Source organism: Pseudophryne corroboree, chromosome 9, assembly GCF_028390025.1.
Source record: "Pseudophryne corroboree isolate aPseCor3 chromosome 9, aPseCor3.hap2, whole genome shotgun sequence".
Taxonomy (NCBI): Eukaryota; Metazoa; Chordata; class Amphibia; order Anura; family Myobatrachidae; genus Pseudophryne; species Pseudophryne corroboree.
The window spans coordinates 310,507,207-310,534,667 of NC_086452.1; the positions used below are offsets into that span (position 1 = coordinate 310,507,207).

At 42.7% G+C, this 27,461-nt stretch overlaps 1 protein-coding gene across 1 annotated transcript in view; it reads left to right on the plus strand.

Annotated features, from left to right (window-relative positions):
• Positions 1–27,461, plus strand: part of GRIN2B (glutamate ionotropic receptor NMDA type subunit 2B) — a 1,069,942-nt gene that overhangs the window by 984,653 nt on the left and 57,828 nt on the right. The window contains exons 7-10 of the mRNA XM_063940427.1: positions 16,879–17,050; positions 18,965–19,118; positions 19,219–19,344; positions 23,389–23,618. Coding sequence (XP_063796497.1) covers positions 16,879–17,050; positions 18,965–19,118; positions 19,219–19,344; positions 23,389–23,618 — 682 coding nt within the window. The remainder of the gene's footprint in view (positions 1–16,878; positions 17,051–18,964; positions 19,119–19,218; positions 19,345–23,388; positions 23,619–27,461) is intronic.

A 27,461-nucleotide genomic window follows, 5' to 3' on the forward strand; every position in this document is an offset into this window, starting at 1 on the left:
CCCTGTAGCCGGGACCTTGATTTCGGAGAATGCCCGCCGCGCATTTCTGGAGGTGGACCGGAGCACGTACCGGCTTCCTCATGACTGCACAGATCTCCTCAGCAGCTGCTCCTGATTCCGCTGACGTCCACAACCCCCGCCACCCCAGCTGCAGCTCTGGCCAGGCGCTTATCTGCCCTGGTATACCCGGAGGAGCCATCTCTTTCTGCGCCCTGTGAGGCAGTGGCCATTGTAGCTGTCCCCCCTGTTACTGGTCTCTGGCCTGCACACTGGCCTTAAAGGAATCCTGGTCACTGGCTGGACTGTGGTTGGACCTCTTCTTACCTGTGTGCCCCCCTGAATTAACCCTGAAGTGGGGTGAATTCCCGCAGAGCACCATATATACATATATATATACATTTTTATTTTTTTTACTGGGGAAGCTGTGCTCACATATCTATCACAGACTCTCTGGCTCCCTCTTGTGGCGGTTGGTCCAATCTACACTGGGACTTGTATTTTCAATTTTTATTTCCTACTTGGTCCTGATTATTTGCCCATACCATACAGGGCTCCTAAAGACTCAAAGATTTTTGTCCTGCAATACCGCCTGAGCCGAGCTACTGGAGCAACCCCTTTACCTACTCTTTTGCCATTTTTCCTCACCTCTACGTCCTCACAAGATGCCTAAAGGAGGTAAAAAGTGCTTGGGGTCTGACCTCAGACCTTTCGTTAATAAAAAATGGCACCACTGCCAAGGCTTGATCTCATATTTCTGAACACTCTCAAGAACACTCTGACTCCGAATCTGAAGTTGATGATCTCGCACCCATCACCCAACGAGACTTCCTATCCCTACTCAAGGTAGTTAGGGATGTTAAGTTAGGGATGTTAAGCCATCTCCTCGTTAAAGACCAACATTGCAGAGATTGGCTCTAGAACTGATCAACTTGAGAGGCGAGTGGAAGAGGTGGTGATGTTCCAACAAGTAGTCCAGACCGACTTCCGCCGAATGCGCCAGGATATCTCCCAATTACAGGAAGATCATGTGGACCAGGATAATAGGGCGAGAAGAAACAACTTGAGGATCCGAGGTATCCCAGAAGAAGTAGAAATGACCCATCTTGAACTATATCTCAAGCATTCTTTTACCCAGGTTTCCCCTGATACCCCTGAAGATCACCTTCTCCTAGACTGCGCTCACCGAGCATTACGTCCTTGCACACAGGAATCTTCCCGACCCAGGGACTTCATCCTCAGATTGCACTATTTCTTTGCAAAAGAGGCCATTATGAAAGAGGTTCGTCGACTTGGCTCTTTCCTTCAATAATACCCCCTTACAGATCTTTCAAGACCTATCCCTGATCACCTTAGCCAAACGCAGGGACTTTAAACCCATCACCTCTTTGCTTTCACAACACAAAGTCAAATACCGCTGGGGCTTCCCCTTCCACATCCTGGTCTGGCATCAAGGGAAACTGCTTACGGCTAGACCCCCATCTGAGGCCCAACTCTTACTGTCTAAACTGGGCATTCACACCAAAGAAGGGAATTCCTCTGCCGAATCCCCACTCCCACAAAGACAGATGACGACACCTCCACCTCCTCGTTCGGAATGGTTTACGGCTCCAGCAGCACCAGCCTCTTCAGCTCCACCCCCGGTGACCTGACGTGACACTGGGCTCCCTATTTTGTTACCTGATATCTCCAGTTATGATGGCCTGTAATGGTTGCACTCCTTTTTCGGGGAGCTGTCTCTGTTTAGACTTAACATGTTCTAGTCATAAGAACTTTAAGCTTGTTTTAAATGGTTCTCTTTCTAACATTTATTGTATCATAATACCCTGATTTCTCTCTCCCTCCTTACTTCTCTTGTGTTCTTGCTCCACCTGCTATTTAATCTTGCCTTCTCATCTAGCCTTTTCCCTCAGGCTCACCAAGAAGGGACTGTCTGTACCCTTCCACTACTTACACCGAGATGCATCATTCGGATGCCTTGCCGCGCCCCCACAGGGCTTTTAGCCCTTTAGCTGACCTAAGTGTCCCTCGGACACATAGTAAGTACCCTTTCCCCCTGTCAGGCCAATGGTCCTGGCCTCTACTGCCGGATGACCAACTGACCCCCCCTTTCCTTTTTTACAGTCTCCCTCTCCCCCTCTTCTTGACCACATTCCATCTTGGCTTCCCTTTTCTTTTTCTTATTTCTCCAACTCTCCAAGCCATCTTCACGATTCAATATGTTTTCTATTTTGCCTGTCTCTCATTTAGTTGCCCATGGGTTTTCGAGTTCTTTCTCTTAATGTAAAAGGGCTCAACAGCCCCCAAAAATGGGGAAAACTCTTTGCCTCTCTTAAACTCCAGAAAGGCGACTTTGTTTTTCTCCAGGAGACTCATTTCTTACACAACTCCCACCCTGAATTACGTTCCAAGCTATACCCTGACTCCTTTCATGCATGCGACCATACTGCTAAATAGAGAAGGGTTGCAATCCTGATTGCTCGTCACCTCACCTTCGAACGTACTGCCTCCCATACTGACAAGTAATGACGCTTCCTTATATTAGTGGAGAAACTTAATAACACATTATGCACACTGGTTAACATATATGCCCCTAATCAACGCCAAGATTTATTTCTTAACAAACTGGACACCCTCCTCACTCAATTTAGACAAGAAAAACTAATTCTCACAGGAGATTTTCATTCTTTTCTAAATCCCACACTGGACCGTTCTGCTTCTGTACCCTCGGCCCCTCCATTGGACTCCCTCTACTCTAGCGCTCTCCTCCGTCTCATGAATTCCCAGCTCCTCTATGACTCCTGGAGGATGAAAGATCCATCTGCGCGTGACTACACATTCTATTCCTCACCATACAACTCATACTCCTGTATAGATATGATCATGCTCAGCTACGAACTTGCTCTGAATCTTCAATCTGCCCTTATTCATCCACTTATTTGGTCCGATCATGCTCCCATCTCTTGTGATATCTCAGGTTTACTCTCTCGCCCTTGTCCTATGACATGGCGCCTTAACAAATCTCTCCTACACAATCCTGAGATGTTGTCCCATCTTCATGATCAGCTGTTACTTTGCTCTGAATGACTCCCCAGATATTTCTAGATCCACTCTTTCGTTGGCACACAAGGCAGTCCTGTGGGGGCATTTGATCAGCATGGCCTCCAAGAATAAAAAAGAATCCCTTACCCAGATTAATAAACTTGCCATTGAACTCCACGCCTTGGAATCACAGCATACATCTTCTTCTGACCTGACTATTTTGTCTGAACTCCGTACAGTTAAGGCAGAACTTGATCTTCTTCTCTCCAGACAATTGGCTAAATGTCTTAAATGGCTTGGACAGACAGTCTTTCTATGAGATGGGGGACAAGGCGGACAAAATCCTAGCAGCACAACTTCAATCTACTAGGTTCCACAAAAATATAATTTCAATTAGGGACCCCCACAACCACTTGGTTCATGACCTGTTGCCATTAGAGCCGCCTTTCAAGTAGAGATGAGCGGGTTCAGATTTACTCGGTTCTTAACGCCAGAATTATCCAACGTTCTTTTTTTCTGGATTTTTCTTATTGGCTAACCAAAAAACGTGACGTCCGTGAGCCAATAAAGAGATTCGGGTAAATCTGAGTAAAACCGAACCCGCTCATCTCTACTTTCAAGCTTACTATACTGACCTGTATAACCTGTATAACCTCCCATTTCCCTCTTTTGCTTCATCCTCCCCGTCCCACTCTGACCTGATTTCTGACTTCCTCTTAACAGTGAGATCTATCTAGAGGAAATTGCTCAGACTATACAAGCACAAAAAAATGGCAAATCCCCTGGCCCAGATGGGATTACAGCTCTGTATTATCAAAAAATTATCCGACCTGCTCACCCCTCACCTCCAATCCTTCTTCAATATGATAATCCATTGCGACCACTTTCCTTCTGAGATGCTGGAGGCCAGAATTGTTGTGATCCCTAAAGAAGGTAAAGATCCGCTTAACTGTGCTAGCTACCAACCTATTTCCCTCCTGAACCTAGACTTTAAGATATTCGCTAAAATCCTGGCAAACCGCCTGAACCCATACCTCCCATCACTGATCCATTATGATCAAGTGGGGTTTATCCCAGGTCGCCAGGCAAGAGACAACACCAGATGCCCTGTCAATCTTATTTACATCTCAAACTCCAGGAGATCCCCTACTATTATGCTTTCTTTGGATGCGGAAAAAGCTTTTGATAGAATCTCCTGGAGTTTCCTGAAAACTGCTCTCGAATCCTACGGCTTGTCTGTTGGCTTCCTCACTGGTCTCCTGGCTTTATACTCTACCTCATCTGCTACAGTACTGATCAATGGTGTACCGTCTACCCCAATCTACAGCTCTAATGGCATCCGACAGGGTTGCCCCCTGTCTCCACTGATATTTGCTTCCCAAATTAGATCCCATCCTGATATACATGGTGTACAAGTTGGCCACACTGACCCCAAAATTCTTGTTTTTGAGGACAATATCCTTCTCTCCCTGACTCAACCGGCTCTATCTCTCCCAAACCTATTTTCGGACCTTTGGTCTTATAGTGTTGTTTCAGGCTATAAGATTAACTACTCCAAATCGGAGGCCATGCTGCTACATGTCTCCCCTCAGGAGGCCGAAAACCTTAGAACTCAATTGCAACACAAAAAGATCAAATATCTGGGGATTTATCTGACCTCCCACTATGAATCTCTGTTCCGTGAAAATTTCCCGCCTCTATTCTCAAAGATACAAACTGATTTGTCATCTTGGAACAGTATTATCAATTCGTGGCTGGGTAGAATAATCGCCGTTAAGATTAATATAATCCCCAAATGGCTCTATCTCTTCCAGACCCTCCCCGTTGCTGTTCCTGCTTCCTTCCTTCACAATATTCAAAAAGCCTGTGTCCATTTTATCTGGAACCACAGGCCCCCACGCATTTCTGCCAACATCTTGAAAAGACTGGTCTCCGCCGTTGGCAGGAGTCTTCCTGATATTAAACTCTACTAACTGGCTTCTCATTTCTCCCATATTGTAACCTCCTATGCTACCTCTGGCTCTGTTTCCTGGCTTGATATTGAATCAGCTTACATTAACCTCCCAGATCTGACTCCCTTATGGGGACTTTCCTCCACATGCCGACCCCCAACTTCCAAATTACTTCCCACCATTAAATTTAACATTCGACTCTGGGACTGCTATTCTGTAAAGATGAATCTTACTTCCTTTTCCTCACCCTTGACCCCTATTTGGCAGAACCCTTTGTATCCTCCTGGATCCTTGGTTACCAGACTCCGTACTTGGACTCAACTTGGGTTTAAATTCCCAGCTGATTTTGCCAACCAGGGTCAATGGTTGTCTCTGTCTGATCTGCAACTGAAAACCCCTTCACGAACACTCAATCCCTTTGAATTTCTACAAATTCGACACTTTCTCTGCTTTCTACCCTCACCTGCAGTACTTTGCGACCTTACCCCCTTCGAAAATATATGTAAAAACCACCCCCTTTCCAAAGGCTTTATTTCCCAGCTTTATGACCTCTTAATAGATGTCACCCTTCTCTCCTCCAGACCCCATGAAACTGCTTGGGAACGAGATCTTGGCCCTCCCCAGGAAGCTGAGGACTGGGACGACATGAGACTGGCAATAGCAAAGAGCTCTATTGCAACCAATATCAAAGAGACAGCATACAAACTCTCTTACCGTTGGTATTATACTCCTGACAGACTCAATAAACTCTTCCCGTCCTCTTCTCCGAATTGCTGGAGGGGTTGTGGCTGCAGAGGTACTATGCTCCATATATGGTGGACCTGTCCGATTATTGTCCCCTTTTGGGACTTGGTTCATGCCCTCCTGAATTCCCTTCTGCAAACCCCTGTGCCAAAAGATCCATGGATTTTTCTACTGTGCTCCCCCCCACACACACACCCTACCGGCCCTTGACAAATTTTCTAAAAAAACTGGCAACACACATTTTAACAGCAGCAAAATCACTCATTGCTCTACATTGGGAAAAAAAAGTTCTCCTCCTCTCTCTGCACTTAGGGGGTAATTCCAAGTTGATCGCAGCAGGATTTTTGATAGCAATTGGGCAAAACCATGTGCACTGCAGGGGAGGCAGATATTACATGTGCAGAAAGAGTTAGATTTGGGTGGGTTATTTTGTTTCTGTGCAGTGTAAATACTGGCTGCTTCATTTTTACACTGCAAATTAGATTGCAGACTGAACATACCCCACCCAAATCTAACTCTCTCTGCACATGTTATATCTGCCTCCCCTGCAGTGCACATGGTTTTGCCCAATTGCTAACAAAAATCCTGCTGCGATCAACTTGGAATTACCCCCTCAAGTCCATAATCTGGCACATTGCAGCGATGGAGGAAATTACATACAGGTAGAGTATCCCTTATTCAAATTTCAAAATCCCACATTTTTGGGTCCCCTACTGAGACAATGTCATATATATTATATATTGTGTGTATATATAGATATATTATATAGATAGATATATAATATAATATACATATATATGTGTCATTATCTCAGTAGGGGAACCAAAAATGAGTGATTTTGGATAAGGGATTCTCAACCTGTATTGCCCCCATGACCGAGGATATGCTTTTCCTCAGGTTTGTTCTCCCTGGCTCCTGGCAGAGCCGTAGACCATCATCCCCCACCTCTTGTTATTAACTTTTCACATGGACCCATGGGTGACAACTATTCTTCTTCTTTCCAATTCTTAATCTACATTTAAAAGCTCTCTGTATGTTTGTCATTATGAGACTGTATCGTGGTCATCGTCCCCCTCCCCTCTTTCTCGCCCTACTCCTCCTCACCCCCCAAATCTCCCCTTATTATAATATTTTTATATTATGTTTCTATCCTGTCTGTCCATATAAAATAAAGATTTTTTTTTTTAAAAATGTACCACCTTCACAATACAATTATGAGTAAGAAATACTAATCAAACACTGCGGTTTAATTTCTCCAACAGTGTCGCACAAGAGTCAGAAATAATAATCGAACACTGCAGTTGACTTTCACCAACAGTGTCGCACAAAACGTGTATGAGTAGGAAATAAAATATATTATTGTAGTACCACATTCACCCACAGCATCACACAATACATGTGTGTTTCAGAAATAGTACTCGAACACTGCGATTGACCTTCACCAACAGTGTCGCACAATATGTGTATGATACGAAATAATAATATACTGCGGTCTGACTGGCAGTGTTACAGTATTTATGAAAATAAAATAAAATTTGTATAGTGAACTGGGGTACAGCACAAACAATATATATATATTATATAGTAATTATAAAGGCTTTTTATTTTTAGCTTTTATTATTTTAATTTTACACTGGGGCAGAGCCCCTGGATGGGCGCACAGATCACCCCTTTCAGATACAGCAGACAGAGCACCCCGCCTGTACTGATACAGCAGAGCTTCCCTTTAAGATACAGCAGGCAGAGCACCCCTTTTAGATACCGCAGACAGAGCACCCTGCCTGAACTGATACAGCAGAGCACCCTTTCAGATACAGCAGACAGAACACCCCTTTTAGATACCGCAGACAGAGCACCCTGCCTGGACTGATACAGCAGAGCACCCCTTTCAGATACAGCAGACAGAGCACCCCTTTTAGATACCGCAGACAGAGCACCCTGCCTGGACTGATACAGCAGAGCACCCTTTTCAGATACAGCAGACAGAGCACCCCTTTCAGATACAGCAGATAGAGCACCCGCCCCACGCCAGACAACACAGTACTGAGACGGACATGTCTGTTCAGTATACTCTCCACAGCCGGAGTGAAAATGGCGCCAATCACCAGGGACCTTTATAGAATCGATCTGAGTAAGGCAGGGAAGTCCCGAGCCGGACTCGGATCCGGACTCTGAATGCAAAGTTCGGGTGGGTACTGTGCTTGGAGAAATGGACCCGCTCATCTCTACTGATAATGGTAATATTTTTTTGACTTTCATAACGAAATATTACTATAAATTACTATCAAATCTTCGTTAAACTATTAAGGGGGAATTCAATTAGCTGCTGTAATTTACTGATGGCAGCCCACAGGCTGCAGTTATTGAGGATTTATTTTCGAGTCTGAGCAGGCTCGAAAAGAAATCCATATTAAATGACCTGTTTGTGGGTGCCGCGACCGTGTTAACCCATAGGTCCGGAAACTTATCCTGGATTCTATGGGTTTACACGTACTAACACGGTAATTTGGCGGGCAAGAAAAAGAATCTCTAATTGAATAGCCTGGGTTGTTAAAGCCCAAGGCTACAACCCTTTCTCACCTGTGGTACTGTAAATTATCTGTGCTAATTGAATTCCCCCATTAAAATGAGACCCTTTTTCTGGTTATAAATTTGCAAGCCACCAGTGGTCACAAAGATTAAATTCTTCAAATAATTTTCTTTTTGTGGATAATTGATACACTTTAATATGAGGTATGTACTGTTATCCTATTGGTTTTGACTAGCTAACATAACCTATTATAGACAAATAACAAAAGAACACTACAACCCACTGGCTGATGATTAAAAAATCATGATACTTATTAAAATGTGCAATTCTCATCTAAGAGCCATAAATAACATTTTGATTTTAAGATTATTATTTTTCCAATAAATTATTTTTTTCGCCTACTGTGACTAAATCTTTGTACCTAAAAGTACAAAGATGAAATCAGTGTTTAACATGCCTTCAACAACAACTAACAGAGTAGAACCATAAAATCTATTTATTCATTGATATTCGGTACAAAATCAATAATGTATTTTCAGTTCTCCAGGGGTATTTGCAGTGATTCTTACTTTTCACTGAAAAAGTTAAGCACAATAATGGCATTGCTACAGTAGGTCTGTAACAAAACAAAAAAACAACTTATGCCTCCTAATGTAATAGCCTGCATGTAGAGAGAAACCAATGCAATTCCAGAGATTAGTAGATTTAAAGCAAATATTTATTAAAAAGCAAAGCCACCCTTGTTCAATATGCGGTGATCAGGTTTCTCAATATTTGGGTGCACACTGCATTTTATAATTAATTTGCCCCTAAATATTCTAGGACTACCCTCTTCCTTAGCTTGGGTAGGGAGACAGTGTAGGCCTTTACTTTATATTCTGATTAATTTCCAAAACTCAATTGCTCCTCCTTGCCTGGAGTTGCTATTGCGCAATGACTGAAATAGGAAGCCCTGGCCCCTTTCCAGGTGCATAACTCCCAGAGCCAATGGAGACGCCTGCGTCTGGACTCCAAGCCTTAAAGGGGCATCTGCATGTACAGCAGCACCTGTGTGGTTTGCAGTGTGATCCAATTGTGGCAGCAGCTCTTCCAACAGAGCTCTGCAGCATATCCGTTGCTGCTGCAGACTTAATCTTATCTGTCCCAGGAGCCCTGCTAACACCTGCAATAGGGGACAGGATGACTCCTGCCTGGTACAGCTCAGCCAGCACTGCAGCAAGCAACAGCGTACCCGCCACTGGACTGTGAGATGGAACTCACAGGTGAATGCTGATTCTGCATGCTGCAGGCAGCTGAATCTTATAAATCTGACCCTGACCACCGGTTGTTGTTACACATTGTAGCTGGAACCCTACCAATTCACTGCAGTCTCCTATAGACTTGCTGAGAATACTATCTATAAAATTCTGTAAGTCATGTTTATATATATATATATATATATATATATATATATATATATATATATATACACACACATACACAAACACAACTGGGAGGGGGTGAGCTAGTGGGGGGGGCAACTAACTCCAACTTTCCTCCGGGCGACTGGGATGAACTTACGCCCCTGCCACTTCCTACTATAGGCCAACCTTATGCATTATTAATATACACATACAAAAATAAAATCTATAATTTATCGTGCAAGAATGCTTTAGCAGCAGCCTCTGTGCTACTTACACACTGGCACAGGAGTCAGGAGGACTCTCTGTGTGTGTCTCTCTCTAGACCCGAATGCTCTCAGATAACAGGTTACATAGGACCCAGACTTCCAGACGGGAAGGAATAGAAGCTGGGATCCCTGGGTCTTTTATAGTTCTCTCCACCCTTCTATCTTTCCTCTGGTTGGGAAGGTCCATCTGTATTTCATGAAACCTGGGTGCTTGGTTCTGCTGCTGCACAAGATGACAGCTAGTGACGTCAATGTGCTCCAGCCAGGTGGCAGGGTGCATTATGCCCTGTAATCATCAATGTGTGTATTTATATAGAACTAATGATCACATTTGAATGTATAGATCTTTAATTTAGTTTTTTTAGTATGTAACAGCTATATAATGACCGGGGTAAGGTGCAATTCTGTCCCTTGAATTGGTGGTTACCGGCTCCGGGCTGCATGTGAGATCTTGTGATTGTAGCGAAATCTCGCGCATGTGCCCAGTAGCCAGTGAGACACAGTGCATCAGCACTAAGCTGATGCGCTGTGTGCTCTAGCGGGAGTTGCTAGAAGGGGGAGTTTTCAATCCCCCCGCTCTGGCAAATGAGATGTTCTTCAGTCTTGTCGATGTACCTTCCTGCTTTGCCTCGGTAACGAGGAGCTATAGCCGCTATAGTAGTACATCTACCCCAGTGTGCCTAATGCAGAGTTGAATGTCAGTTAGCCACAGATGCTCCATGCCTTCATGTATGGAAATCATGTTTATATATACAGTATATGTGACCATATGGCTCAGCTAAGTATATCTAAATTAGTACAATAAAAGCGAATGTAAAAAAACATGATTTTCTATTTGCTTTTCTCGTACAATGTACAGCATAGCACTCAGATTTATATACGCCTTGTATGCATATCCATACTTTAGAGCAGTGCTTCACAAACTTTTTTGAATCACGGCGCCCTAGAGAATCAGATTTTTTTTCATGGCACTGCTAGGCCAAAAAGTTTCTTATTGAGAAATTTAGAAAGAAATATTAAATTAAGTAAATTCTGTTTATAGTGTATGCAGTGGTGTCACTAGGTGGGAGCAGGGTGTTACCCTCCGAGGGGTGACACCAAAGTGCTGGCTCCTGCTCAGTGGCAGGAGCCGGGTGCTGCACTAGATCATAACGTGCTGCAACCCGTCTCCTGTCACAGTGCAGAAGCCAGCACTGCAGATGCATCAGTATCCAGGGGAAGCCCGCATCCCCCCGACCCACAATGTGCCGATAACGGGGGGTCGGGACGCAAAGCCATGCCCCCTCCAACTAAACCATGCCCCTTCTACGAAGCCACACCCCCTTTCACCTGCAGTCAGACCAGGTGTTTTGCAAGTAAGTGACGCCTCTGAAGTGTATGTCTTAGGTTTAATTGTGTGGTGAGTTACAAGATTTACTTTGGTTTGTGCACATATTTTATTATTGACAGTCACCAGCACTGGTTTTGCCTATTACACTGACCGTAAATAATACTATGGATTAAATTCTTCCTGGATCACCAATCCAAGGCACCCCTGCTAGTGTCCCGAGGTACCCCAGGGTGCCACGCCACACAGTTTGAAAACCACTGCTGTAGTGTGAACTGTGAAGTACACATTCCAGATGAGTAGCACTTACTGCAGATGCAGGAATGAGAGATTTATCTGTAAATATGTTATCCACAAGGTGATAAAATCCAGTAGAGAAACAAGAAAAATTTAATTTTTTGTTGTTTGGTTGTAATATTATATATGCAGGCATGATCACCAACTGTGTCCCACTACATCCAGTGCAGTTACTGTGAGGAGTGCTGCCAGACAGCTCGAGTTATAGGGGATTGCCTGGCACAGCATTAGACAAGATAGACATATTTGTTAGTTCATATACGGCACAGTGCTCCAGTATTCCATATCATAGATTCAATACATTTTTATATTGTTATATTATCCCTATTCTAAGAAGATGTCTGTGGATCAGCATAATAACAATGCAGCCTACACATCCAAGCAACTGACACGTGCAGAAAAAAACGCTTAGCATATATATATATATATATATATATATATATATATATATATACTGCTCAAAAAAATAAAGGGAACACTAAAATAACACATCCTAGATCTGAATGAATGAAATATTCTTATTAAATACTTTGTTCTTTACATAGTTGAATGTGCTGACAACAAAATCACACAAAAATTATCAATGGAAATCGAATTTATTAACCCATGGAGGTCTGGATTTGGAGTCACACTCAAAATTAAAATGGAAAAACACACTACAGGCTGATCCAACTTTGATGTAATGTCCTTAAAACAAGTCAAAATGAGGCTCAGTAGTGTGTGTGGCCTCCACGTGCCTGTATGACCTCCCTACAACGCCTGGGCATGCTCCTGATGAGGTGGCAGATGGTCTCCTGAGGGATCAACGTGGTGGATGGAGCGAGACATGATTTCCCAGATGTGCTCAATTGGATTCAGGTCTGGGGAACGGGCGGGCCAGTCCATAGCATCAATGCCTTCGTCTTGCAGGAACTGCTGACACACTCCAGCCACATGAGGTCTAGCATTGTCTTGCATTAGGAGGAACCCAGGGCCAACCGCACCAGCATATGGTCTCACAAGGGGTCTGAGGATCTCATCTCGGTACCTAATGGCAGTCAGGCTACCTCTGGTGAGCACATGGAGGGCTGTGTGGCCCCCCAAAGAAATGCCACCCCACACCATTACTGACCCACTGGCAAACCGGTCATGCTGGAGGATGTTGCAGGCAGCAGAACGTTCTCCTTGGTGTCTCCAGACTCTGTCATGTCTGTCACGTGCTCAGTGAGAACCTGCTTTCATCTGTGAAGAGCACAGGGCGCCAGTGGCAAATTTGCCAATCTTGGTGTTCTCTGGCAAATGCCAAATGTCCTGCACGGTGTTGGGCTGTAAGCACAACCCCCACCTATGGACGTTGGGTCCTCATACCACCCTCATGGAGTCTGTTTCTGATCGTTTGAGTAGACACATGCACATTTGTGGCTTGCTGGAGGACATTTTTCAGGGCTCTGGCAGTGCTCCTCCTGTTCCTCCTTGCACAAAAGCGGAGGTAGCGGTCCTGCTGCTGGGTTGTTGCTCTTCTACGGCCTCCTCCACATCTCCTGATGTACAGGCCTGTCTCCTGGTAGCGCCTCCATGCTCTGGACACTACGCTGACAGACACAGCAAAACCTTCTTGCCACAGCTCGCATTGATGGGCCATCCTGGATGAGCTGCACTACCTGAGCCACTTGTGTGGGTTGAAGGGAGGTCATACAGGCACGTGGAGGCCACACACACTACTGAGCCTCATTTTGACTTGATTTAAGGACTACATCAAAGTTGGATCAGCCTGTAGTGTGTTTTTCCATTTTCATTTTGAGGGGGACTCCAAATCCAGACCTCCATGGGTTAATAAATTTGATTTCCATTGATAATTTTTGTGTGATTTTGTTGTCAGCACATTCAACTATGTAAAGAACAAAGGGGTACATTTACTAAGCAGTGATAAGTGCGGAGAAGTGAGCCAGTAGAGAAGTTGCCCATGGCAACCAATAAGCACTGAAGTAACATCTATAATTTGCATACTATAAAATGATACAGAGCTGCTGATTGGTTGATGGGGAAATTTATCCACTGACTCACTTCTCCTCTCTTATCACTGCTTAGTAAATGTACCCCAAAGTATTTAATAAGAATATTTAATTCATTCAGATCTAGGATGTGTTATTTTAGTGTTCCCTTTATTTTTTTGAGCAGTGTATATATATATATATATATATATATATATATATATATATATATAAAGAATATTTCATTCATTCAGATCTAGGATGTGTTATTTTAGTGTTCCCTTTATTTTTTTGAGCAGTGTATATATATATATATATATATATGTATATATATATATATATATATATCTATATATATATATATATTTATGTTTTTAAATCCTGGACTTCCAGTCCTTTACTATGGTGCGTGGGTGGGTGAACAGTTACCTGTTCAACATATGTTACATATTAGGCCAATCCTGGCCAATTCTCTCTGAGTATCTCTTTAATGCTTTTATCTCTGAATTACAAATGTGCCCATACTGGAAATATGAGGGACACATGTGAAGAGAGGCTGCGTTGTGAGTGCATTTGTAGAGCGTCTTACATTTTTCAAGTCTTTGATGGAGAGTTGCTTTAAATAGCTGCTAATGTAGATGGGGGACGCTTCACTGCTTGACGTCCTCAGAGATTTTTTTTTTAAAGCTCCAATCTGTTTTTGTGAATATAAGAAATAAGGCTGACCTTTGCACCATCTTTTTCACTGTGACTGTTTGAAAGAGACTGTTCTCTGTTGTATGAACACTGGAGAAATCATGATGACAGTTAACGACATGCCCTGTGTCATGGCTGAGATGTTATCACATCACGAGGCATATGTCAGAATGTGAAGTGACAAACAACTTTGTACAGAATTCAGGGCTATCACTTGTACTATGTATCACCTTGGAAATATCAAAGTTTACCCATAGGATTTGAAATCTTAATGCTGTCTGCTATAGTATGTACATCACATATCTTTATTATTGTATACATTACTATGATAGAGGGAGATAAGTGGTGTAAGGTGCGATGGTAGGATAACAAAAGGTTAGATGAATAATGGTTAAGGTTAGAAGGTAAAAAACGGCAGAAATCTAGGTTGATAATAAAGCTCCACACTGAGTAGACTATGGAATAGGGAGGGTTGTACAGAGTGATAGGGGCCAGGCAGATAGCCACAGAGTAAAGAATGACCTGGGGGATTTTATCAATCACTGTCTGATTGACTCAACAATCAGTAACCCTTGTCCACTTTTAAGTCCGTGGCACTATCTGGATGCAAAGAGGCCAGCATGTCTGTAGAGCCTATTCAGTAGCGATAGCTCAGACATATCTCTACGGAGAGAGTGTCTTCTTCAGTTAAAGTTCTGTTCACTAAAGTTGGCAGGAGGATAGTGAAACACTTCACTCAAAATTTGGTACCATGGGTGGACATTTATTAGAATAAGACAAAATATTACAGAACAGCAAAAAATGTTGTAGACATGCAATATCCCTAAAGCCAATACTGTATCATTTTGTTTGCATTGCATGGAACACCTGCTATCACACAATCTTCTTGATTGGGTTGTAAGCTGAGTGATCACTTACTTGTACAGTGCTGCTTTTGGGAAAATGAGTTTCTGCAGAAGGGCTGTGCCTGCACTGAGGAAGAAATTAGTTACTACATTGGGAATAATTAAAGAAAAAAAAAATATCTAGACGATGGTGATCCCTTAACCAGGTTTAATACATTCTGCCCAGAAGATATACTAACACGTGCTCATATAATTACATAATTGCTGCACAGAGGAACTAGGAGCTGAGTTTATTAGCTGTATAATTATCAATCGCCGTTGAACATACAGCACATTCTTTGTCTATGTACAGCTGATATACAAAGTATTATCATAGACAGCAGTCATCGGCAACCTGAGAAACTTTGGGGGCCGCATTAGACAGCCCACTAATCTTATAAAGGGCCACACATGACATTACATTATCTCTGCAGTAAGTAAAATGGATATATTTACAAACCTCCCAACTTTTGAAAACCTGGCAGTGGAACTTGCGATGTGTGCACTGAAAAGGGAGTGCGATTTCAGGTCCGTGGGGCCAAGCCCCAGGTGCGTGATTTTTTGAGGACATTACATGCTTCTCATTATTCAGGGGGCTTGCACAGTGCTACGGGAGCTGCTGGACTGCCCCAGCCTCTTTCTGCTCTTCCTGTAATAACATACAGTATCAGCAGGATTTTTAGACAAACATTAGAAGCTGCAACAAATAAATATGACAAGAGGAAGTAGCAGGGGGCTGCAGTCTGTTGCCCATAACTGATATACAGTATTAAACTACTGTACCAGAAAAAGTAGTGTATGCTGTTATTGGCAAAGCTCAGCAGATGACACTTACCTACTCTCCTGGAAGGTGTGGGAGACTCCTGAACCCATGTAAGAATGGACGGATCTCCCACATCCCACCCATTTGCTAGTGGACAGGGCTAAAATGATGCAATTTGCACTGTTATACCAACGCCCCTCCCTATAGACCCGCTATTTTCTGCACTTACCGCAACAATGGCAGGGCCCATTAACTTAAATAGCCCCGCCCCACCATGCCTCGAAGTTGTAAGCTGCATCTCCTCTCCGGCTTTTCCCAGAGAGGAGAAACATAAAGTCAGCAAGTATGCGGTAGATTAGGTGATGCTTCCCTGCCACTAAACTTTCATTGGTTATAATGGTGTTCTTACTTTTATATACTGTATAACAGTATTATGGATGTTCTATCAATACATGTTATTGAGTAGGGTTGCTATAATATCCCTTTGATCGGGGACACGTATGAATTATACATCTTCTGTGGGTGATTAAAACCACGTGAAATGCAGACTTGTAGTCATCCAGTCACAGAACCTGTGTAATTCATGTGTCCCTGATTAAAGGGATATTATAGCAACCTTTAAAGCAGAACTCATTATCCCATCTGCCACATGAATATGCAAGGTCCTAGCAAACAGCTGGAGGTATCTGGGATGGTATCTTGGCACCCTAAGGCCAATTAGCCATCTTTCCACTCAAATATCTTAATATATAATTGTTGATGTCGCAATATTATTATTTTTTCACTATTGAATTCATTTTATTTTAGCTGTATTGGCTCTTTAATAAGAATAGAGTGTGATGTGGATATTGTACTTACAGGAACATAGTCCAAGGCACACAAGGCAAGGCTTTCTCTAAGCCTGCTACAGACATCACCTTTCCCTTTCCTTTGCCATAAAGGATCTGTGACCTGGCGGGAACATGTCATTTTTTTAGGCCTAATTTTAATCTTGTTTTGATCACTAGGAACCGCACAGAAGAGGGGGGAAATTACATCAAGAGATGCTGCAAGGGTTTCTGTATAGATATCTTGAAGAAAATAGCTAAGACTGTCAAATTCACCTATGATCTGTATCTGGTGACCAACGGCAAGCATGGGAAGAAGATTAATGGCACTTGGAATGGCATGATTGGAGAGGTAAGATATATTAAATGCAATGTATAATAATACCAAGAACGCACCTCATGTCACTGAATGGTACACACACAGAACCTCATGTATGAAACACACTTGATGCACATCACAAATCGCCTTGGTTTTGCAGTGGTCTGTCTATCCTGGTGCACATCTAGGTGTATGTTGTTAACTGGAATTACGAATGTGGCTTGGTGTACAGAGAGGCTGTATAATGCAATATCAAATTGCTGCCTCCTGCAACGTTAAAGTCATCCCTATTGCTAAATACGGGATGGCATTGTGATCCATGTTGGGATCCCGGCGTAGACCAGATCCCGCTAAATACATTTATTCCAAAGTGCTCTTCATTTTACCATCATGCATGACAGTCATCTCAGGACTGTCTTTGTTACTTGTAGTGCTTCTGTACGTATGAAGCTTTATGTTGCACCAGGCAAAATGCAGGCATAAATTGGCTTCACCAAGTGCAAATGGACAGTGCAAAATGTGTTCCAGTAAAATGGGTGGGGGGGGGGGGGATTTCCATTATTAAAACATCGGTTCTAACCCTTATACCACAATGTCATTAATTGTGCTTAACAAATCTTAATCTTGCTCTTGTATTGCTCCACTTTATTTCAGACAAACTTCTGCTCCTATACTAATGTCACCATCTTTCTCTGCATACCCATTAGGTGGATATCTAGGCGCACCTGCACACATGAAAGCCCCACCATTTTGCTTTTTAAATGCCCTCCAGAGAATCAAGAGAGGGAACAAAAGCTTCATAATTAGCTAGTGCTTGATCATAATTCAGGGGCATCTTAAGCGAGGAAGAGGCCCGTGTGCAGTCTCCTTCTGGGCCCCCTCCTTTCTAGGCAGCAGTGCTCTTGACTCTGGGTACTAGGGTCACTAGGGAACCCTAGTGCTGTCCCAGAGCCTAGTGTGCATGCACAGGTCTCTGGGAAAATGGTGTGGCGGCCATTTTCAAACTGATTTTCCTACTGCGCATGGCGAAAGACTGGGATAATGGCAGCCGTGCTATTTTTCCAGGGATTTCTGTAGCACTGATGCGACATGGACTCCGAAGGGTAAGTATTGAAAAAAATGGTTGCAGGGAGTGCTGTGTGGGCCCTACTGAACCCAAGAGGCCTGTGTGCACCGCACACACTGCACCTATTATAAATATGCAGAGGTCATAATATAGTAATATAGCTATATAATCCATCAAAGCTTTATGGAAACCGTCGACATGCCAATGGCAGGAGACCAAGGCAGAAAATAAAATTTTTGGAGAGTTCTTGTTAATCACATGTGTATTAGTGCAAACACTAAGGGGTGGTCTGTATCTTAAGGACATTATGAAAAGTGGTTACTATTGTTATTAGTGGAGATGAGTAAATGTCTTAATACTCTGTTCCGTGGACGATTCAAGGTATTGGGCCAATAGATTGATTTTCAGAAAAAAAATCTATTCACACTTTTATTGACAATAGAAAAATAAATTATTTAATACTGTAAGAATATAAAAGATGTTCATGCAAATTTGCTGTTTATTTTGTGGCTTGCTAAAAGGCAGTTTTATTTTAGGCCATCCACAAATTGAGTCCTTGGCCCTGACACACGGAAATCCATTGAAACTCGCAATTTGTAGTTGTATTACATTGTGCAGATTTTCCATAGTGTAATCCTTTTTTGTCCTCTGTAAAGCATGTTCTTTCTCTTTGGGAGTGCTCTGTGCAAATAACAAAGCCACATGAGGTAAAAGCATTGAGCTAAATAGTACATTTTACTGTATGTCCCTGTCTCTTCCCACACTCCTCTCCCAGGTAGGTACAAACATTTACTTTAGGCACAGATGAGCCAAGTTATGCTTGTACTATGACATTCAGCTCATATGTGTAAATTTATCATTGTTTTCCTTTTAAACTGTAGGTTGTAACCAAACGCGCTTACATGGCTGTTGGATCGCTTACCATCAATGAGGAGCGTTCAGAAGTAGTGGATTTTTCTGTGCCATTCATAGAAACTGGTATTAGTGTCATGGTGTCAAGAAGCAATGGGACAGTCTCTCCCTCTGCCTTCCTTGGTAAATGACTATTATTGTATTTATTTATTTCTTCTACACAACTTCTCTTCCCATCCACTTTTCTGTGTTTTAACTGATCACTGTGTTATTCTCTCCTTAGAGCCATTCAGCGCTGATGTCTGGGTGATGATGTTTGTGATGCTTCTCATTGTGTCTGCGGTGGCTGTGTTCATATTTGAGTATTTCAGCCCGGTGGGGTACAACAGGTGCCTTGCAGATGGTCGAGGTGAGGACAAACAATCTTTCTTAGAAGCACTTACAGTATATTCTCTTTCAGTAATGTTTGATGATGTTTCTAGTTTTATACAGACGTGTCCTTATACATCTATCCGCAATACGCCACGCAGTGTGAGATGCCTTGTGTGAGTGAGCCGACAGGTCCCATGCAACTCTGCTAATGCTAACATCGAGCGTCTATTTTGCAGAAAATGCATCTTAATACAATGCGACAAGGAGATTGTGTGTGATTGTGTCTGTATACTGAGCAGAATCAAAATCCGCTTTATTGGCCAGGTGTACTTACGTACACTAGGAATTTTTTGCGGTACAATGCATTGCCAAGCAGCAACATGAAGGGGGAATACATAGCATAAGAAGGGGGAAGAAAGTAGCATACATTACAAACATTACACGTATGAGTCCATACTGCACAATTCAACTGTACAATAGACTCGACATATTAGACATATTATACATGTAAAAACAAAGGCTGCTTGGCAGAGCAGCACTGAGGCAGCCATCTGCGGCACCATCATGAACTCAGAACAGAACTTGTATTTGGAAAAAAAAATGCAGCTGCCACAGTACATTCTAGCACTTTGTATACAGATTCAGATACTCGGACGCACACAGATGTCCAGAGGTGGAACTACTATTGGTGCAGCAGGTGCATTGCTGGCCAGACCAGCAATGAGTTATCACCTTGCACCCCCCCCCCCCCCCTCCCCAGACCATTCTAAACATTGTCTGATGAATAGCCCAGTGCAGAGAGTAGGGTGGGCCTCACTGTCTGAGGGACCTACTTAGGGAGGCGGGAATGACCTTGCATGTGCCGGACTGATAGAGGAGTCCTGCCACCTATGAGCACTGATGATCACCGTCACATACTGCCTCGAATTAATAGATAGCTGTACATTTTTTCTGATTCACTGCTGTCTGTGAATTAAAGCAGCTTACAATCGGTGTAACTGGCACTGTCAGAGTCAACCTAACTGAGTACCAAACCGAGATGTAGGATCCCCTGTCACAGACAGAGCAGAGGCCACTGTTTCTGCCCACACCAAGGTACATGCCCCCTGTTTTCTGCCCTGTGCAGGATATTATGCTTGTACCCCTGTTATTCACTGTCTCTGCCTTCTGCTGTCACCCTCTGCCTCTCCTTGTCTTACATTGTCACCCTCTGCCTATCCCTGTCACTCACTTCCGCGTGGCATATTGTGAACTTGGGATGGGGTGGAGGAGGGGGGCCCAAATTATATTTATGCACCTAGGCCCACCACTTACAAGTTCCGCCACTGCAAGTGCATACCTCCCAACTGTCACGATTTTTGCGGGACAGTCCCGGATTTTGAGGTCTGTCCCGCTGTGCCTTCCGGGGGCCTCAGCGATGGGGGGACAGTCAGGAGGCTCCCTATCCCTTGCTGCTCTGCTCAGTTCAGAACAGAGCAGCGTCTGTTCCAATGAGCCAGAGGGACTGGGGGCATGGCCATCAGCTCACAGAGTGCTGGCCTTGCCCCCACTGTGATGGAAATGGGAGGCGTGGCTCGAGATTGCGTCATTCACGAGAAGCCACGTCCCCTTTTTGTCGGCCGCGCGTGGGGTCCCGAAAATGAAGCCTCTGGATGTTGGGAGAAATGCAAGTGTCATATATCAAATTAAACAGCACAGTCTCCTTGTGAAGCCTAGTCACATTGTTTGGGGAATAAGATGCATTTTCAGCAAAAAAAGCCGCCTGGCATTAACAGAATCTCATGTGACCTGGTGTGGCTATAGCAACGATATATGAGGACATACCTGTAGCAAGTTTTCACAGTTACAGCTACAACTGATGTGCATCCCGATATACCAGTAACTTCCCTTGTATCTCACTATTATAATTAATTTACGTTTACTGTCCATCTGATTGTGTATATGTCTCTGTCCATGTTTTCTTTATTACAGATTTATTTACTGTATTTTTATATTTTGGTTTTGGATTGCATGTAACTCATAGTTGCTCGTATTGTCCTGTATTGTCTGTTACCTGTAAGAAGAAATAATGATAAGAGTAATAATTACTTATAAACTCACTATAGTCAGCTGTAGAAACAGTATGTGGATATACTATGCAAACACTCATAGGTCAATAATGTCACAAGATAAATGACAGAATCTGATTGGCACTTCGCACCATATTATAAAATCAGCTCAATGACCTTTAGAAAGTTATTTTGAATGCAGTTAAAAAAGTAAAATAATAGGTGCAGGGCAGGACAAGGCTAAGTGGACCCTATAGACCCACTTGGGAATTCACTGAAGTTGCCCTGATTCCCACACAGGCGTTGAAGAGCAGAGCAGGGTTCACAGGAAGGTGTGTTGGCTTTGCTGGGTCCCCATTAATCTCCTGGCCCTGTGTGGAGAGCTTGCACGAATTGGAGATTCATGAACACCATCTGATTAACGTTTGTAATAGAATATGGAAGGAATTTTATAATCAGTGACACAGAGATGGGGGGTACTAACTAGGTCTAGTGGTACCTGTTGCTGGCGCCATCTTCCCAGTGATATCTTTGGGAAGATGTCACCACACATTGAAAGCAAAGACTCTTGACACTTTGCCAGAGTCTTTGCTCTCTAGTGGCCAGTAATATCACTGAGAAGATGGTGCTGGCCAGGGAGGAGGGCTCTGCTTCCTGATCAAGTAAGGTAGGAAGCTGGTGCACTCCCACGAGCCCTCCTGCGCCCCCCTACCTGTGTTAAAATGGAACACACACACACCCCTCCCGTGGGGTGCGCAAGTGGCCCTACAAATTATTTAAAATTTGACATCATTTTAGATTAATGGACACTTTTTTTAGGCCACATCACCCATCGCCCCTGGGGCACGGTGTAGCTCTCTACATCCCTACCTATGATGTTGTATCGTAATATTTGGAAGCACAAAAATATTGTAAAAACTACCAAATGCAGAAATGAGACGACATACACACATAATTTTAAACTAGTTTATCCAGACAAAAGACCTACTTATACTTTAAAAAGAATAAAAAATGGCTACACACACAATAACTTGTATGTGTGTTATCTTGTAGTGTGAATTGTCTCATTCAAGTACATTTTATTTATTAGATATCACTGTTGTATTTATTAAATGTTTTCCTCCTGAAAGCAGAACCATCTTAACATATAGGCACACTGGGTAGCTATCCAAGGCTCCACAATACTAGGGGCCTCCGAGCAGGGGTGGATGGTGGTCACACAATCAGAATGGCGAGGTAACAACATTTTCTTCCTGCCTCCCAGCCTGCAGCCAGATAATGAATGGCTGTCAGCATGTTGATTGGTGAATGGCTGGCGCTATCCACCAGAGTGTTGACAGCCATTCACTGTATAAAAGCATGTGGAAAGATGACATAAGACCAAGGGAGGGGCATATTCTGATATTTTTTAATTTGGTTCCCATGAATGGTCATGTAGGGGCCCCAGTGTATTGCTTTGCCCAGGACCTACAATGTTGTTAAGACGGCCCTTCCTGAAAAACAAGAATTTTATAATTTTCATATAATCAATTTTTTGTGCTACGTTAGTGTTTTAAAACCTCAAACCTAGAGAGTGCTGTTTGTGAAGAGGTGCTTGAACTTGCTTCATATATTTCCTGTTAAAGCTGCACTGACACTTCAATTTCCTAAGGTTCAGTACTCTCCCCTTAAATCAAACGCTTGTTCTCTAATACAGAATCAGCAAATTATACAGTTGCAGCAAGTGGGGAAGGTTTGAGCCAAAAGACCAATCACAAGCCACAGTTTAATTGTATTGCAGTTTATGATTGGTCCCACTACTCGCACCTTCTCTCCACCACCCAGTTTATGGCTTTTGTGGCCAGGGCGGTGAGAGAAGCCAAGAAAGCACAGGAAAAACAGCTGCATGGTACAGCTCCTGCAGTTTGGGCGTTAGAACTCTCTTTCCTATGTGGTATTGCATGGTTAATGCTTGGACTAGGAGATATTGATAAGTTTTACATTTCAATAGTGACTTATGGTTTTCAATCTCATGTTTGGTTTTTGACCTACAGAGCCTGGTGGTCCTTCATTTACCATTGGCAAAGCCATTTGGCTGCTCTGGGGCCTGGTGTTTAATAATTCTGTGCCTGTGCAGAATCCAAAGGGAACTACAAGTAAGATAATGGTATCGGTTTGGGCCTTCTTCGCTGTGATCTTCCTGGCCAGTTACACAGCCAACCTTGCTGCCTTTATGATTCAAGAAGAATATGTGGACCAGGTGTCCGGTCTCAGTGATAAAAAGGTATGACACCAGAGAAGTGGGTGGTATGTTATAAAAGCCTCACAAATTATTATTTTATTTCATAGTTAATAGTTAATTTAAAAAACAATTTCCGTGTTGATTCAGCTGAGGAAAAACTTTATTCACACAAGACAACCGAAACCAAGATAGATACATCTTCTGCATAGCTAACATCAGTTTATAACCACAGTTATCTAAGACTGGTATTTCATACTATCGCTCTAACGATTGCTACTATTTAAAATGTTTGCTTTTTGTCACCTGCCATTTTGACATCACTTAACACTGCGCCATTTCTAAGTTCTCTGAAAACATGGGCCTGTTTATATGAAAATTGTTTTAAAAATAATTCAGCCTAATTAATGTTGCGTTCAGCATAACAGTAACATTCCTAAAATCTATTTTGCCTAACCTTACCATGGGAGTTTAATATCAAAATAAATATTCTATTGGAAAGTGGATGTATGGATAGATATAGAAAGGCCTAGTGGGCTGCTCTAGCTTCCTAGGCCCTTGCTTTAATTTCTTACAAGCTTTGGGCATTTTCTGAGAATTATCAGTAGTCTCCTCAGCTCTGATCTTTTAAAAGCAGAGACAGACATAAGGAGGGAAGCAGACAGTGATGGTCACTTTGCAATGCTGCGACCCCACAACTTTGGGTCTATAGTGACTATATCCCCTACAGTGGTGGTAGTTTCGACACTGGTTAAAGTGGGTGTAGCATTGATTATTTTAGAATACAAGCAGTCACTGTACATTTTATATTCGTATCCTTCCCTCATGTCCCTATAGTAAACTCAATGGGGCTAATTCAGGTTGGATCGCAAATAGCAATCCAGACGGATTTTTTTACGAGCACCCTGCAGGCAAATACACAGGTCCTGTCCTGCGCATGCGCCCACATTTACTGCGGGCGCCCCACAGAAAATGCGAACGCCTCTGCCTGTCAATCAGGTGGCGGTTAGCACGCTGGGCAGCCTTGACCTGCGATGGGCGGCCCCCAGAATATGATCAAAAGGATTGCAAATATTGCTACTTAGCAGAATTTGCAATCCTTATGGAATCAGGTCCCATATTTGTAACTTATTAGTGCTTGTAAGGTGCTGTCTGCAGTACTGGACAGTGGGAGGTAGAGCATACATACCAAAAAAAGCACATGGGAGTATAAACATAATGTAGAGTGCATATAATAATGAAAGAAGGGTCCTGCTCATGATAGTCACACTCTAAAGGGGAGAAGCTGACAGAAAGGAGGGCGCAGCAGAGCGAGGTTCTAAGTGTAGGGAAGGTGGGGCAGAGATAAGAGGTAGACTTTGATTAACAGGTGAGTTTTTCAGGATTGTTTGAAGCATTAGAGGTTGGAGGGAGGGAGTTCCACTGGTGTGGGTAGCACTGGAGGAGTCTTGGAAGTGGGAATGTGAAGTGGTTATCAGTGGGGAGGTGAAATAACTGTCATTGGCAGAACAGATAGGGTAGGAAGGAATGTGTAAGGAGAGGAGTTTTGAGAGGTGGGGGTAAGGCTGGGGGTTTTGTAGGGTTATGTGGTGGATTGTGAGTCAGTGAAATGATTGCGAGGCAATAGCAGAGAGGCAAGAAAGAAAAATCAAATTATCAGTGGCTTTGGGGATGGATAAAAGTGATGAGAGGCAGATGAGAGGGATTGCAGACAGAAGGTGGTTCTTGTAATCAAAAAGAAAGATAATGAGAGAGGAAATTAAATTTGTTGCCATTAACGATGAGGAAAGGTTTAATACTGTAGATTGTTTTCATGGCGGAAGTGACAGGTTTGGGAAAGGAAAAAACAAAGATTGCACATTCTAAAAGCGCAACCAGGAATAACCATAAGAAGGTGTATTATAGCCAATGTGTCACACACAAATGTAATCAATAAAGTAACCAATAATGGGTTCTGTAGATGTAGCAGCAGTAACTTGGATTTCCATTCACATTAAATCAGGTTCACACTTATTCCTGTGTCCGGGAAAGTTAGACAGTCATCTGGATACTGACAGATGGTACCGTGGAGTCTGACTCCCTTTTCATATGAACTTATCAGTAACACATGTAGGGGGACACAAAAGTTAAAAGCAAATAGTGCAGGTTATCCTTTATACAAAGGGTTTTAATAACAGATATGCACTTACAATATACAGTAAATGGTAAAAACAGCATGAAAAGTATTTCCAAAACAGCAGATCCACGCTTAACGCGTTTCAGAAGGATGAAGGATGATTCCATCTGAAACACTTATAGCATGCTTCTGCTGTTTTAGACTTCCCTTGGTATCTCTGTCAACTACTGGAGTAACGCTGGGTGGATCTCATTGTCCGGAACTGAGACCTACTTACACTGATGACATCTGGGGACAACAGGACCAATCCAGGCTGTTGCGCCTAATGGAAAATACTTTTCATGCTGTTTTTACCATTTATATTGTAAGTGCATATCTGTTATTAAAACCCTTTGTATAAAGGATAACCTGGACTATTTGCTTTTATCTTTTGTGTCCCCCTACATGTGTTACTGATAAGTTCATATGAAAAGGGAGTCAGATTCCACAGTGCAATCTGTCAGTATCCAGATGACTGTCTAACTTTCCTGGACATACTGTAAGTGTGAACCTGATTTAATGTGAATGAAAATCCAAGTTACTGCTGCTACATCTAAAGGACCCATTATTGGTAACTTTATTTAATAACATTTGTGTGTGACACATTGGCTATAATACACCTTAAGGTTATTTCTGGTGTGCTTTAAGAAAGTGCAATCTTTGTTTTTTTTCTAGTATATGAGTATTTGGATGTTTACTCATTTTGCACAGCTCTATCTGCACTGTGTGGTTTTATTGCGCACCTTTATTGAGGTTTGGGAAAGGTACTGAATTTAGGTAGTGAAGAAGAGGGGGGAGTCGATGAGGCAATTATCAAAGAACAGAGAAGAGCATAGCACTGTTAATGGTAAGGTACAGTAGAAGTGGGCAACTTTGGGGATAGATGATGGGTTCCATTTGGACATGTTGAATATGATAAGATTTGGGACATGCATGTGGAACTGAATGAGATAATGAGAGAGGCATGGAACATCGAGTTAAAATTGGATTTTATCTGGAGATAGATAGATAGATAGATAGATAGATAGATAGATAGATAGATAGATAGATAGATACAGTCAGGTCCATAAATATTGGGACATCGACATAATTCTCATATTTTGGGCTCTATACACCACCACAATGGATTTGAAATGAATCAAACAAGATGTGCTTTAACTGCAGACTTTCCGCTTTAATTTGAGGGTATTTACATCCAAATCAGGTGAACGGTGTAGGAATTGCAACGGTTTCTATATGTGCCTCCCACTTTTTAAGGGACCAAAAGTAATGGAAGAAACTAAACAATCCTAAATCAAACTTTCACTTTTTAATACTTTGTTGCAAATCCTTTGCAGTCAATTACAGCCTGAATTCTGGAACGCATAGACATCATCAGACACTGGGTTTCATCCCTGGTGATGCTCTGCCAGGCCTCTACTGCAAATGTCTACAGTTCCTGCTTGTTCTTGGGGCATTTTCTCTTCAGTTTTGTCTTCATCAAGTGAAATGCATGCTCAATCGGATTCAGGTGATTGACTTGGCCATTGCATAACATTCCACTTATTTGCCTTAAAAAACTCTTTGGTTGCTGTCGCAGTATGCTTCGGGTCATTGTACATCTGCACTGTGAAGCGCCGTTCAATGAGTTCTGAAGCATTTTATTGAATATGAGCAGATAATATTGCCCGAAACACTTCAGAATACATCCTGCTGCTTTTGTCAGCAGTCACATTATCAATAAATACAAGGGA